Source organism: Nansenia antarctica, assembly GCF_963989245.1.
Source record: "Nansenia antarctica genome assembly, chromosome: 3".
Taxonomy (NCBI): Eukaryota; Metazoa; Chordata; class Actinopteri; order Argentiniformes; family Microstomatidae; genus Nansenia; species Nansenia antarctica.
In genome coordinates this window covers 50,894,649-50,909,648 of record NC_137688.1, presented here as the reverse complement: position 1 = coordinate 50,909,648, position 15,000 = coordinate 50,894,649, and the positions used below count along the sequence as shown (strand labels likewise).

Here is a 15,000-nt window from a genome sequence, read left to right as displayed (position 1 = left end):
TATGTATGTGTGTGTGTGAGTGTGTGTGTGTTTGTGTGTGTAGCTATGGTACAATACTGTAAGGCCCAATCCCATTTCTCATTCCCCCTCGTTTTCGAGTGCCACTCACTTTTCACTTGCCCCTCGGAACAGAGTTACAAGGGGTAGTGGTTGAAATCTTCCCCTATGAAATGGGATAACCCTTCAAGACCCTGATACGTCATCAGTGGTATCATAGAAAAGCATGGACTCTCATGATTCGTTCACCAATGCTAAGTTTCACGCTATCAATCGATCAAACAGGTCATCAAATAAAAAAGAACAATGCTTCATTATCAGGCCAGTTCATGACAGAATAGCGGTGCTCTGTAGGCTAGCAACCCGTGCTCCTACCCTGCCAGCCTGCACTGATATTAGAGGAGCGATAACAAGTGCAACAACTTCGCTGCTGGAGGTAAGTTACATTTCGGGCATCATAGAAGGGGGGAAAATGCGACATGGAAATATGTCAAAATGCAGGACCGTCATGCACAAATCAGCCTTAAAACAATGTTGCAATGTTAACTAGATAGCTAGACATCAGCATACTAGGGATTTTTTGTTAAGCTTGTTATAGAAAAGAAAAGGTCTATAATACATTGAAATGACATTAAATTAAGATAATATGATAGTTATCATAATGTTTTAATCTTTATTAACGAAGAAAATAATTTGTGGTTTTATTTTGTTGCTTATGTGTTTGCCACTATCTTGCCGATGATTTGCACGGCATTCTGGGAGATTTCGCATAACACTCCGTTTGGAGTGTGCCTCGGGACACCCTACCCCTACACGTGAACATGCAAAATGGAGGGGGTATGGCTATGTGTTAGGGGCAAGGGGGTGAAATGGGATTGGGCCTAAGTAGATTATTCTAATAGTGGAGTACAGTATTAGTAAAGTATTAGTAGAGTATTAGTGAGGTATCAACAGACTACTGAGTTTGTAGAAATAAGGAGTAGCAGTGTGTCTCACCTGCAACTACAGGCTGGTCACGCTGAAGCTGTCATCGTTGGGGGGGTCGAGGAGCTGACAGAGCACCCCTCCTCCCCCCCCTCCTCCTCTGGGGGGCTGTGGGGGGTAGCGGGGGGTCATCCCGGGGTACGTGGACGAAGCGTGGGAGGCCAGAGGGTAACCCATGTCCTCAGGGTGGGCCAAGGAGTCCAGGGGGGGCTTGTGGTGGGGGGAGAGGTAGGGAGAATGGGGCAGGGTGGACGGGCGGTGGTGGCCTGAGCTCAGGTGGGGAGGCAGGTCCCGTTTGTGGGGGGGCAGGGAGGAGGCGGGGGGCCGCTCCTCGTAGAGCAGGGGGCTAGAGTGGGGGTGGAGGTTGGGGTTCGCGTTGGAGTGGAGGTTGGGGTTGGTGTGTGTGTTCGGGTGGGGGTGATTGTTAGGGTGGGGGTGGGGGTGGGGGTTGGTGGTACTGTGGAGGTTGGCGGCGTTGGGGTGCTGGTGGGTGTTAGGGTTGGAGTGCGGGTTAGTGTGGGGGCTCATGTTGGCGTGCGGTTGCGTGTGAGCGTGTGCGTTGGTGTGTATGTTGCCGTGGGGACTGGGGTGTGTGTTGGCGTGAGGGTTCGCCAGAGGGTTGCTGGGGTGTGTGTTAGCATGAGGGCTGGCGTGTGCGTTGGCAAGTGAGTGTGTGTTGGAGTGTGAGTGTGTGTTGGAGTGTGTGGGGTTGGGGCTGCCGCAGTGAGACGTCTGTCCGTACCAGTAAGGGGACCCGCAGTAGCTGGGGGAGTCGTACTGGGGGTACTGGGGGTCTTTGGGGGGGCCGCGGTGGGGGGGGCTCAGCGCTGTGCCGCAGTGGGGCAGTAACCGTGGCGACGGGGAGCAGGAGGGGGAGAAGGTCCTGGGGACGGGGTGGTAGGTCTGGGGGGGTGGGGCTGGGGGGGCGGGTTTAGGGGGGTAGGTGGGCATACTGGGCGACAGAGAGGAGGAGTCCCCGGGGTAGAGGGCGGGGTAGCGTTCCTCAGAGGAGGGGGTGGAGGGGTGGGCCGAGTAGGGGGAGGGGTACTCGCAGGGGTCTGAGGGGTAGACCAGGGGGGGGTTGGTGGGGGTGGGGAGGGGGGAGAGGCTGCTGCTGTCCCCGCTGTAGTAGTCCAGCCCCTCCTGGAACAGCCCCGCGCCCCCCCCTTGGCCCCCCACCGCGGTGGCCCCCCCCTTGGCCTTGGTCTTCCCCGTTGGGGGGCGCTCGCGCTGGCAGGGGGACAGACCCCCCCTGGCCCCCCCCCGAGACCCTCGGGCCTGACGCCCCGACCCGGGCCCTCCTCCGCCACGCTTCGGGGGGCCTCCGCCGGACCCCTGGGCTGGGGGGGGGCTGGAGGGGGAGTCCGGGGGGGCGCCTGCTGCGGCTGCGGCTGTACCCCCCCCCTCCCTCGCCTCCGTCTGGGGTTCTGGGGCCCGTTTCCGGCGACCTCGGCCCGGCTTGTCGGCGCCTTGGAAGAGCACGTTCTGGCTCCAGTTGTAGGAGGGTCCGGAGGCGCTCTCATGCCAGTCCATCATTAGCTTCTCCAGGCTGGACAGGCTGGATGGACCCCCCCCTTCTCCTCCTCCTCCTCCTCCACCCCCCAGCGAGAGGGGCTCCCTCTGCCTGTACCCCCCACCTCCTCCTCCCCCTCCTCCTCCTCCGCCTCCACCTCCACCGCCGCCACCGCGACCCCCACCTCCACCTCCTCCACCTCCACCTGACCCCGACCCCCCTCCGGTGAAGCCCAGATGGGAGGAGTCAGAGGAGGACTCTGAGAGACTCTCTAGGAGAGGAGGTCGCTTGGCCTTCTGGGGGGTGTAGTTGGAGATGTCCAGGATGTCTTTGGGCTCGCTGGAGCTGGTGGTGTAGTCACCGTAGCTGTGGTACTGGGAAGTGAAGTCCCCCGCCCAGCCCCCGTAGCTCTGCCTGGAAACACACACACACACACACACACATGTGAAAGAGAACATAGCCTTGCCTGGAAACACACACACACACACACACACATGTGAAAGAGAACATAGCCTTGCCTGGAAACACACACACACGCACACGCACACACACATGTGAAAGAGAACATAGCCTTGCCTGGAAACACACACACACACACACACACACACACACATTCACACATGTGAAAGAGAACATAGCTCTACCTGTAAACACACACGCACGCACACACACACGCACACACACACACACACACACAGACACACACATTCACACATGTGAAATAGTACATAGCCCTGCCTGTAAACACACACACACACACACACACACACATTTCTTGAATTCATTCTGAATTTCTTGAACACACTGCTCTGGTGGTCTCAGTCTAAATTGCAGTGCCCTGCATAAGTCATGGGACAGTGAAGCATCGGTTCTTCTTTTGGCTCGACACTACAAAGGTTTGGATGTTGTCATTCATAATTTGTGCAGGCATAAGATTAGCTGATACTAGCTGCCAAGGTCTAGTATCGATTCTAGGCTTTTGCGTTCGCCTGTTCGCCTTGGAGTCTGCAATTGGTCTGTCAACACGCTGTCAATGAGAGTCAAGGAAGCCGTTATTAGGCAGAGAAATCAGAAACGTAGCCAAAACCTTAGGCTTGCCAAATTCAACAGTTTGGAACATCATTAAAAATAAATCATTAAAGAGAAATCTCTGGTGTCCTCAGCAATCGCTCAAAAACAGGTTCACTGCCTCACTGATCAGGATCACTCGGAGGTAGGCGTGAGCGTGTCTGAGATTACTATCCGCTAAATACGCTGGTTGAACTACAGAGGCTTTACTGCAAGGTGCAAACCACTAGCTCAAAAAGGAACTTTTTTTTTAAACTCTTAACCCTAAAAGTACCTAAAAAGCCTGCAGAGGTCTGGAAAAGGGCATTGTGACATAGAATATTAATATTATCATGTACCAGAGTGATTCCAAGTGCAAAGTTTAGAGAAAAAAAGGATTTGCCCAAGATTTATAGCATACCACCTCATCTGTGAAACATGGTGGAGGGGGTGCTATGGTTTGGGCATGTATAACTGCTACTAGAACTGTCTAACTTTTTTTTTTTCCACAATATTTTTATTATCATTTTTATATACCAACATCAAAGACAAAACAACAAAAGACAAATAAAGAGAAACATACAATAACAAAGTTCACAAACATAAACACACACAACTTGCATCAATTTTGGATTGAATAAAAAACAATACAAAAACAAAACTTTCCTCCACTTTGTATAAAGTATTCTATCCTACATGTTCTTCATGTATGGTTCCCACAGCTTGTCAAAGTCTTTCCGCTTGCCTTTAATAATATAGGTTAATCTTTCCAGACAACACATTCCAAGAGCCCCCTCTTCCACATTCTCAATGATGGAGCGTCCATACTCTTCCAGCATAGTGCTATGGCTCTCCTGGCTTGAAGGAGTCCAAAGTCCAGAAGTTTGGTCTGTTTTGATGTCTGTATAAAGTCCTCCGGATATATTCCAAGCACACAGAGTTTTACATTTAACGGTATTTTGGCATTAAATATCTCAGACAAACATTTTATAACATCTTTCCAGAAATGTTGGATCTTCGGACACTCCCATAGACAGTGAAATAGAGTACCTTTCTCATCTACACACTTAACACAAACGTCTGGGATGTTAGCAGACATAGGTGGAGCTTGACAGGAGTTATGTACGTTCTCATCAACCATTTATGTTGCAGTAGTTTAAACCTTGTATTTATCGTGTGTGTTTGCGCTTTTAAACAAGCAGCATTCCAATCAGTCTCGTCAATGTCTTCTTGTATGTCAGATTTCCAAGCATTTAATTTGTCTAGTGTTGATTCGTTACTATGTGCCACTAGTATATTATAATACCTAGATACGTGGCCCTTCTCTTCCAAATTTACAAGTGTTATTTCCTCGAGTTTTGATAGAGGTGGTATACACATTATCTGTTTATATTTTGATGACATATAGCTTTTTAACTGTAAATATTTAAAGAAGTGTTTTTTAGGAATTTGATATTTTGGACATAATTAATCAAAAGAAAGCAGCACTCCGTCTACATATAGATCCATCATTTTCTTAACACCGTTTATATTCCATGACCTAAATCCTCCATCTTTTCTACCCGGTGTAAATTGCTCATTGCCCCATATAGGAGTAAATTGAGACAATACAGCTATATCACCTATATGTTTGTGTGCAGCATGCCAAACTGAAATTGTATTTTTAAGAAAGGGATTTTTTTGTTCGTTTCTTCAGTGTTTTAATATCTGAAGAGTATAGATATACACTTAATGGTAGATCTGGAATGGACTCTTGTTCAATGTTTACCCAGGCAGGAGGCGCTGTCGTGCGGAAATAATATGATGCTGTGGTCAGTTGGGCTGCCATATAGTACCATTTAAGATTGGGAAATTGAAGGCCCCCCCTCTCATAAGGCAGATATAATAGCTTAAGGCGGAGTCTAGCTTTCCTGCCATTCCAGATGAATTGACTAATTAGTTTGTTAATATTGTCGTAAAACTTGTCTGGCAGTGGCAGTGGGAGTGTTTGAAAATTATATAAAAATGTGGGTAATATAGTAATTTTTATTATATTTATTCGTCCAATCATAGATATAGGCAAAGTGGACCAGCGATTCAGTGTTTCAGTTACCCCCTCTACCAGGGGGTCATAATTTGCTGGGATTATTTCCTTCAGATCAGTACTTAAAACCTTCAGTGGTTGTCATAAATGGAGTATGCACTATGGGATTATGTCTTTCTTCTTTATTAAGAAACATCAGTACTGATTTTGAATTATTAATTTTATATCCAGAGAACCCCCAAAAGTTTTCAATTAACCTCACCAAGTTGGGAATACTATCTTTTAAATTTGTCAGAAAAAATATTATGTCATCTGCATATAACGAAATGCGATGATCTATTCCCCCAATTGTAATGCCTGATAGTCCTTTATGTGCCCTTACGGCCATTGCTAGCAGTTCAATTGCTAGCGTGAATAATTGTGGAAACAAGGGGCAGCCCTGTCGGGTGGATCGCTGCAAACTAAAAGGTTTTGAGATGTTACCATTAGTCAGGATCTCAGCGGTTGGATTTGTGTATAGTAGCTGAATCCGTCTGAGAACAGTTTCACCAAGTCCAAATCTTGGTAGTATTTCAAAAAGGTAACCCCATTCTATCCTATCGAATGCTTGGCATGCATCTACTGATAGCATTGCTGTGTCTTTTGCATTATGTCTCTCATGAAGAATATTTAAGACCCTTCTAATATTGTGATATCCTTGTCTTTTTTGTACAAAACCTTGTTGATCATCGATAATCAACTGAGGGAGACATTTATCCAATCTGCTAGAAAGTGTTTTACAAAGTATTTTTGTGTCACTTCCCATTAAACTAATTCCTCTGTAAGACGAGCATTCCGTTGGGGGCTTTTTTGGTTTCAATATTAGGGTTATTATAGCTAATCTTAGTGAATCTGGGAGGGTTCCTTCATTAAATGATTCTTCATACATGTCCAGTAGTGGCTTTATAAGTTGCTTTTTAAATGTTTTGTAAAATTCTATTGGTAACCCATCCGGTCCGGGTGCTTACTTAATTTCGCCTATAGCTTCACAAAGGTCTGTTATTGTTGATTGACTATCTAGTATTATTTTTTTCTTCCTCTGATATTGTCCGAAATTGCAACTGGTCAAGAAATATATTCTGAGCTTCTCCATTTTCTGTATATTCTGATTTGTATGTCAATATATAAAAATCCCTTAAGTTATTATTAATCTCTAATGGGTCCCTGGTTAAGTTGCCAGACATAGATTTGACACTAGCGATTGTTCTTTCAGTTTGCATTTTCTTTATCCTCCAGGCCAATAGTTTACCAGCTTTTCCCCCCTGGTCATAGTATGTTTGTTTAGTCCACATTAGGCTTTTCGCTACTCTGTCAGTTGTTAATTTATCATAGCTAGCTCTCATTACAGATATATTATGTAATTTTTCAGGGTCATTGTTATTGTAAATTTCGATCTCAGCTTTCTTAATTTGGTTTTCTAATGTTCGTAATTCTTGGTTGTGACGTTTGGTTTTATAACTTGTGTAACTGATAATTTCACCCCTTATATAGGCTTTAAATGCTTCCCATCTGATGCTGGTCGTAGTTTCGTCTGTATTTAGTTCAAAATATTTATCAATGCAACTTTCCACAAATTTAACAAAGACTGGATCCTGTAGCAAATAAACCTGTAACCTCCATCTTGAGCAATGTTCAATCCTACCTAAATGTATCTCCATAGATACTGTTGCTTGGTCACTAATTACTATACTATTGTAGCAGCAGTTTTTGGCCTTAGACAGTAGTTCCATAGAAATTAAAAAATAATCAATGCATGAGTGAGTTTTATATGAACTTGAGTAACAAGAGTATTCCCTTTTATTTGGATTCTGCATCCTCCATACTTCAATTAAACTTAGATCATTCATATAGGTAGTCAGAGTCTTTCTAGTTTGTACATGAGTTGCATCAATTTGGGTGGATCTATCTATCTGTGGATCGAGGGCACAGTTAAAATCCCCTCCAATAATATGAAGTCCCTCCAAGGCAGACACGGTTAGAAATATTCTTTGGAAAAATAATGGGTTGTCCTCATTAGGGCCATAGATATTTATAAGATAATTTTTTTGTGACAAAATGTTACCTTGAACAATAATATATCTTCCATATGGATCTTGGGTAGTTTTTGTGACTTGAAATGGTATTGATTTGTGTATCAGGATAACTACTCCCCTTGCATAAGTATTATAGCAAGCATGAAACACTTGGCCTGGCCATCTTCTATTTAAATAGTGCATGTCTGAAGCAATCAAATGGGATTCCTGTAGGAAAACTATTTTAGATTTTAGATATTTTATCCGGTCTAATACTTGTTTCAGTTTGGCCAGTTTCCTCATTCCCCGGACATTCCAACTTGTAATTTCAATATCCAGACTATTTTCCACTCTGTTTTGTTCCCTCCATAAATGATTATCCCAGCATAATGTAAAGTTGTGAAATTATAGAAAACAAATATAAATACATATGATGCAAGTGCACACACATACACAGACACAGTTCCATACACAAAGAAAAAAACACATATTCAATTACATATAAACACATTGAACACTTAGAACTTCTCCCTACCCCTACCCACCCCCTATTCAACTCCGAGGTGTGGGGCTTGTGCTGTCTAAAAACGTCTAAATCCACCAAAAACCAGCCCATCTGGCAACCCTGTCTCCGCTGCATCAGAGTCTACTTGTTGCGCAAAATAGGCCAGGTTTGTCAAATCCTTTGTTGGACATCTCGTTTCTTAAGTCCTGGTTGTGGCATGTCTTTACTGTTTGCCATCTGGTCTAGGAATACCCAGGGAGACGCAGACAGCAGAAGTAGAATAGAATAGTAGAATACAAAAAGAAACAGCTATATATAGCCTAACCATGCTAAATTATGTACTGACAGTCTGTGACTGTGAACCTGGCCGGACCCTGCCCTTCTGCCTGAGTTTGAGTATGATGCTGCCCAAATAAATGTTATTGTTTAGTGCTGAACGCTGTCGTGGTATTATATTGTGTGAATTATCATCTGTATGTTGTTTTTCTTTCACTCGACTAACCGCCGAGATAATACTTGAGACATGTAGTTCCGTAAACGTTTTTTTTTTTTTACAATATCGGACCGACAGTCCCACATATAGCGGCTATAATGTCCGAATAGAGAATCTACCACCACCTAAAGAATGCTTATTGTACTTGTATCGTTGTTGAGAGTGAATGACACAGGGACAGACAATCAGGCAGTAAGGTGCACCGAAGCGAACTGACGCTGAACCCCTCATATAGGGCTTTCACACCGGCAAAGAACCGTGCCGGTTCGCGTTCGCGTTTGGAAACCTCCGAACGTTGGTACACTGGTATGAACGCGGGCTCGTTCGCCAGACAGCGCCAACGTTCGGAGGTTTCCGAACGCGAACGGCCGGGTCAGCCTGCGCCATGCCAGCTGCAGTAACACTGGCCTCCACAGTGGTGCTGCTAGCAACAGGTGCATCAACGACGTTTGTCCCTGACCCAGTGCTAATCGCATCCCTACCCGTGTTAGTGTCAGAAGCTGCATTGGGTAAAAGAAAATATGACATTTTTCGAAGTTTCGCTGAATTCTGTTCCTTTTTACAGGATAGTTCCCGTTTTTGCGCACCGCTGAGGTATTTTCGCTTGCTCATTTTCGTGTGACGTCAAAGTCATGTTGCTATTGGATACGGCTAACTATGTATATATTTTTAAATATAGGCCTATATATTAAAATTAAGGTTGACACAATGAAGGGCCACTTATTATTATAAAAAAAAAAAGAAAAAAAAGTTTGTATCCAATGTTAGGGGGGCCCCTAGTGTCTGGGCCCCCCCCCCGCGGTGCGTCGCTTGCGGGCCCGTCCGCTACGCCACTGGATGGTAGCCTGTTTACTGGACTGATACACAAACTCCCGGTCCTGGAATTTATGGAACCGGATGATGACTGCTCGGTTCTGGTTGTGTCTCGGCGGGGCCAAGGTCCGGTGGGCTCTCTCCAGGGTGATGCGTCTTGCAGGTGACGTTTCGCCAGCGTCGGTATCCAGCCCGAGCCAGGTCGGTAGCTTCTCGTTAATGTAGTCAAGCATTTGTCAGGTACCTTCGGCGCCTTCCTTGAGGCCGAATAGACGTAGGTTTTTTCTCCGGCTCCGATTTTCCATGTCCTCTGTTTTATTTTCCAGGTAATCGATCCGTTTTAATGCGGCAGACATATCAGACTGGGCCCTGGAAACGTGTCGTTCTGCCGCCTCTATTCTGTCTTCAGCTTCGTCCAGGCGAGAGGTGTTGGCTGTGACTTTAGAAGTCACTTGTGACATGTTAGTTTCCAATGCCATGACAGAGTTGGCCATCATTTCCATACGTACAGCTATATTATCCAGTTTGGTTCCGAACTCATTGCGGAGAAGTTTCAGTTCAGCTAGTACAGGTGAAAAGTCCGCCATTTTAGCTGGACTATCGTTAACGGTCGCGGGGCTAATGCTAGCTACTTTTTCTTGCTCTGCTGTAGAGGCGGTTTTTGGTGCTTGGGAAGCGCGGTTCCAAGTAAAAATGTCATGGGATTTGGTTGGGTCCTTATGTGGCATCTTTACAATCCAGTTGGCTTTGTCATATAGGGTTTTTTAAAGTATTTAGTGCACGGCGGAGCTCCTCAATTACGCTGCCATCTAATTTCACGGCTCGATAGCGCCCCCCAGAACTGTCTAACTTAATCTTAATTGATGATGTAACTGCTGACAGCAGCAGAAGAATGTATTCTAAAGTGTACAGAAACATCTTGTCTGCTCAAGTACAAGCAAATGCTTACAAATTCATATGACTTCATCATACAGTCATAAGACAATGACCCAAAACATACTGCCATACAACTAGGGAGTTTTTCAGGGGCAAAACGTGTAAAGCTATTCACTGGCCAAGTCAATCTTCTGATATAAATACAATTAAACATGCATTTAATTTCCTGATGATAATAATACCTCAAATAAACATAAGAAAGAAAGAAAGACAGACAGACAGACAGACAAACAGACAGATAGACAGGCAGGCAGGCAGACAGACAGACAGACAGACAGACGGACCGACAAACAGACAGGCAGACAGACACTTGATTGTACTTACCTATAGTTCCACTGGTTTGCTGCCTGGTAGTGTCTGTACCCGTCTGGGGAGGACGAGGAGGGGAAGGGGCTGCTCTTGGCCATGGCCATGTACCCTCCCCCTGGAGACGCCGGCCCTGCCCCCTCCCCCCGCAGCATGGAGGAGTGGGCCGCTCCCGGGTACCCACTGTAGCCCCGCTTGGCTGCTGCCTGGTAGCTGGAATAGCCCATCTGCCCGTGGCCGGCGGGGGTGGCCGAGGGGGTCTTGGCCCCGTAGGCGAAGCTGCAGTCAGAGGGCCTCTGTGGCGCCGTGCTGCCCCCTGCTGGCGAGGAGGAGGAGGAGTAGCCGGAGGGGTAGTGGCAGTAGGAGGAGGGATGGGGGGAGCTGGGGGAGCGGGACAGAGAGAGGGACGGAGGGGTGGATTTGGGGTAGGTGGAGGTGGTGGGGGAGATCTGGGCCAGACTGTAGCTGTAGGGAGGCCTGGTGGAGGAGCAGGGAGGCTGGGCCGGGCTCTCCCCTCCCCCTGGGCCCTTGGGGCTGCGCTTGGGGAAGGCTGGGGACCAGCGGGGGCCGGGGGCTGGGCTGGAGGAGTCGTAGCCCGGGGTGGAGGGAGGTTTTCGGGGGTCGGGGCGAGAGGAGGCAGGGCTGGACATGGAGATGTCCAGGAGGTCCGAAGAGTCGTCCGAGTCCAGCAGAGAGCGGAAGTACCCGGCAAACAGACCCTGGGCCTCGTCCCCGGCCAGCCCTCTGCCGCCGCCCCCCCCCGGGCTGCCGTAGGAGCCCCCCCTCCCCATCTCGCAGGAGGGGAAGCCGCCCCTGGGTGACCCACAGGCCTGGTACCCCCCCGGACCCCTCTCCCTCTCCCCGCACCCCTCCTCTCCCCATCCTCCGCTGCCGTTGGCCCAGTCCTGCTCCAGCTGTCGCTCCGCCTCCCCCCCCCTCAGCACGCCGTTCTTCCGCGAGCGCCGCTTCCGGACCGCCTTCTCCCCCGCCACCCCCCCTCCCCTGCCCCCCGCCCCCTTCCCCCCCCGTTTCTTGGGCAGCCCCGGCTCGCACGGCGGGGTCAGTTTCCGTTTCTTCCCGATGGTCTCGAAGAAGTCGCTGAAGGAGCTCTTGAAGCCTTCACCTCCCCCCGCCGCCCCCGCGGCGCCCCCTCCCCGGCCCCCCATGCCCCCTCCCCTCCCACCCCTCCGTCGGATCCCGGTGAGCCGGTGCAGGAGGGTGGAGATTCCGGGGTTTTCCGACGGCGTGTGAAAGCTCTCCGGTTCGCTGGGGGTCCAGCAGCGCGGGGGGGAGCAGCGGCCCGTCACGGGGGGCTGGCGGTTCAGGAAGGCCAGTTTGGAGAGGACGTCTCCGTACTCCGTCTTCACGTCGTTGGTGTCGTTCACGTAGGACGGCTGGGGGGACGGCAGCTTGGTCCGGCGGCGGCGGCGCGGCTTCTTGCCATCAGCGTTCCCGGCGGCGGCGGCGGCGGTCCGAGAGTCCGGTGTTCCCGGCACGGCCTGTTTGGGAGGACGTCCGCGTCTGCGTTTCAGGATAACGGGCAGCTCTCCCGGAGGGAACATCACCATCACGCTCTTGCCGTTGTTCTTCATACGGAGGAGCGCCGTGGGCTCCCGGACCACCGCCGGCCCCCCGTCCGCGCCCTCCAGCCCGCCGTTACAGCCTTTCTCCGCCCCGGTAACCGTCTCCATGGAGGAGACCTTGTAGCTCTTCTGGCGTCGGCTGAGGTTGACGGGGATGCGCGCCACCTTCACCACGATCCTCCTCACCTGGGGACAGGAAGTTAAATATTAATATATTCATCAGCTAATGGATCTGTTTATATTCATCTATGGAAACGGGGATGGTAATTTGCAGTGCTTTGTTTTGGAGGCCATCATTTCATGACTAAATTGTAAAGTACCCTATTACCTCCCCACTCAATGTTTAAGCACCACTTTGGTTTTCTTGTTTAGAAAATTTGTGACCGTCTAAATTACAAGGCGAAAATGTTTTTTATTGCCACATTAGGTGAATCAACTAATAGGAAAAGATTAATCAACACGTGTTTTTAATCTACTGACCTCCCTACATGTTCCTCATGTTTCATATATATTTCATATGTATGTCTCCGGACCTTAATCCCATAGAAAATCTGTGGAGGGAGCTGAAGCTTCGAGTTGCCAAGCAACAACCTCCAAACCTTGAGGATTTGGAGAGGATCTGCAAAGAGGAGTGGGCCAAAATCCCTCCTGGGATCTGCGCAAACTTGGTGACCAACTACAAGAAATGTCTGACCGCTTGCCAATAAGGGTTTCTCCACCACGTACTGAGTCATGTTTTACTAGGGGGTGAAATACTAATTTTACTCAATAAAACACAAATAATCTTTCAAAATTCATATAATGCGATTTTCTGGGATTTCTTTTGATATTCTGTCTCTCACTGTTAAAATGAAGCTACCTTTAACATTATAAACTGTTCATTTCTTTGTAAGGGGGTAAACTCACAAAAAGGGGCAGCATGGGGTGAAATACTTATTATTATTATTTTTTTAAATACTTATTTTTCTGTAGAGCCTTATTCTCTATGAGTGGTGACAATAACCTCTAAACTCCACTGCTGTGTAATTATAAAGCAATTACACAAGACACTAATTAACTGTAAATTCATAAATTACTAAATTCATCTTACCTGCAAGTTTAGTCAACATCAGGCCAAAACAAAACATACTTGTTTGCTAGCGCTTATTTACGTTCGCTAGCAATCATAACATGACGTCTCTAGTCTGTCTCACTAGAGACTTTCCTAGTGTAGTACATAGTAGTGCATGTAACATGTTATTAAGAACAGTTACCCTCTATTTTACATCCTTGGTATTTATCCAGTATTTACTAGGAAACTATGTTGTAACAAGGGGGACTTTCTGGTACTTAAAAGGACTCTTCACTGATTTTGAAAATTACATTTATTATCTCCAGCATACCAGTGTCTGTATGTGTGAAAACAGCTGTAGTCATGTTCTGTAGTCATAAAAATAAGACAAAAGATCCTAATGAAATTACACCTTTGGGGCTAAACAACATTATTATATAATTGCTTTTCAAACCTCCCACACATTCCCACTGGCTGAAAACACTATTTTAGTTTCTGAAAATAACAAAAGTAACAAACTAAAGTTCCTGAGGACCTTTTCTCATGTCTCTTTTGACTACAGAACATAGATCCCAATTTGGAGTAATTACAGTGTGATATCACACGGATAAAAGACACTTAATTGACTTTAAAGTGTTACTTTACTGTGTAACAACTAGTCTATGATCTGCTAGTTTGAACCGTTGACCAGAACAGACATGAACTCACCCCGACAAACAGCTTCCCTTTGCGGGGAAGTTCCACAGGTGGTGCAGTCAGAGGCTCCGCCTTCTTCACAGCTGGCCGGGGCTTGGGATTGGTGGACGGACGAGAGGTTGGATGTGGGGAGGGGCGGGGGCCAGAGCGAGGGGTGGAATGTGGGGAGGGGCGGGTGGCGGAGCGAGGGGTGGAATGTGGGGAGGGGCGGGGGGCGGAGCGAGGGGTGGAATGCGGAGAGGGGCGGGGCCCGGAACGCGGGGTGGAATGTGGAGAGGGGCGGGGGCCAGAGCGCGGGGTGGAATGCTGGGAGGGGCGGGGGGCGGAGCGCGGGGTGGAATGCGGGGAGGGACGTGTGGCCGTGGAATGCGGGGAGGGGCGGGGCACAGCTGGAGGTACAGGTGAGACTGCAGGGCGGGCAGCCGCAGGTGCGACATCCTCGATGACGATCGGACACTCCGGGCCCCCTAATGCCACCTCCTCCTTTTCAACTTTCCAGCTCTTCTCCTCCCTCTCCTCCTCCGCCTCCTCCTCCTCCCCCCTGTCCCTCTCCCTCGCTCCCCTCCTCTCTCCGTCCTCGGTGCTTCTGCGGAGGCGGGAGGACTTGCGGAGCTGGCAGGGGAAGCGAGGGCGACCGGAGCTACGCAGAGCGTACTTCCTCTCCCCTTCCACAGGCAGAGAGGCGGGGCCCAGAGGGGAGGGGCCTAGAGAGGTGGGGCCTAGAGGGGAGGGGCCTAGAGAGGAGTGGCCTAGAGGGGAGGGGCCTAGAGAGGCGGGGCCTAGAGAGGAGGGACCTAGAGAGGCGGGGCCCAAGGGGGAGGGGCCTAGAAGGGAGGGGCCTAGAGAGGCGGGGACTAGAGGGGAGGGGCATAGAGAGGTGGGGCCCAGAGAGGCGGGGCCCAGAGGGGCGGAGCCCAGAGGGGAGGGGCCTAGAGAGGCGGAGCCCAGAGGGGAGGGGCCTAGAGAGGCTGGGCCAATAGGGACGGGGCTGTAGGCCGGGGG

The 15,000-nt window shown here is 48.9% G+C and overlaps 1 protein-coding gene across 1 annotated transcript in view; it reads right to left on the bottom strand.

Moving 5' to 3' along the window:
- Positions 1-999: 999 nt before the first annotated feature.
- ahdc1 (AT hook, DNA binding motif, containing 1) overlaps positions 1,000-15,000 on the bottom strand; it is a gene marked incomplete at both ends in the record, with an annotated part of 14,721 nt that continues 720 nt past the window's right edge. The window contains 5 exons of the mRNA XM_080527364.1: positions 1,000-2,652; positions 2,701-2,908; positions 10,687-12,437; positions 14,011-14,304; positions 14,557-15,000. The exon at positions 14,557-15,000 is cut by the window's right edge and continues 243 nt beyond it. Of these exons, the coding sequence (XP_080383490.1) occupies positions 1,000-2,652; positions 2,701-2,908; positions 10,687-12,437; positions 14,011-14,304; positions 14,557-15,000 (4,350 nt within the window). The remainder of the gene's footprint in view (positions 2,653-2,700; positions 2,909-10,686; positions 12,438-14,010; positions 14,305-14,556) is intronic.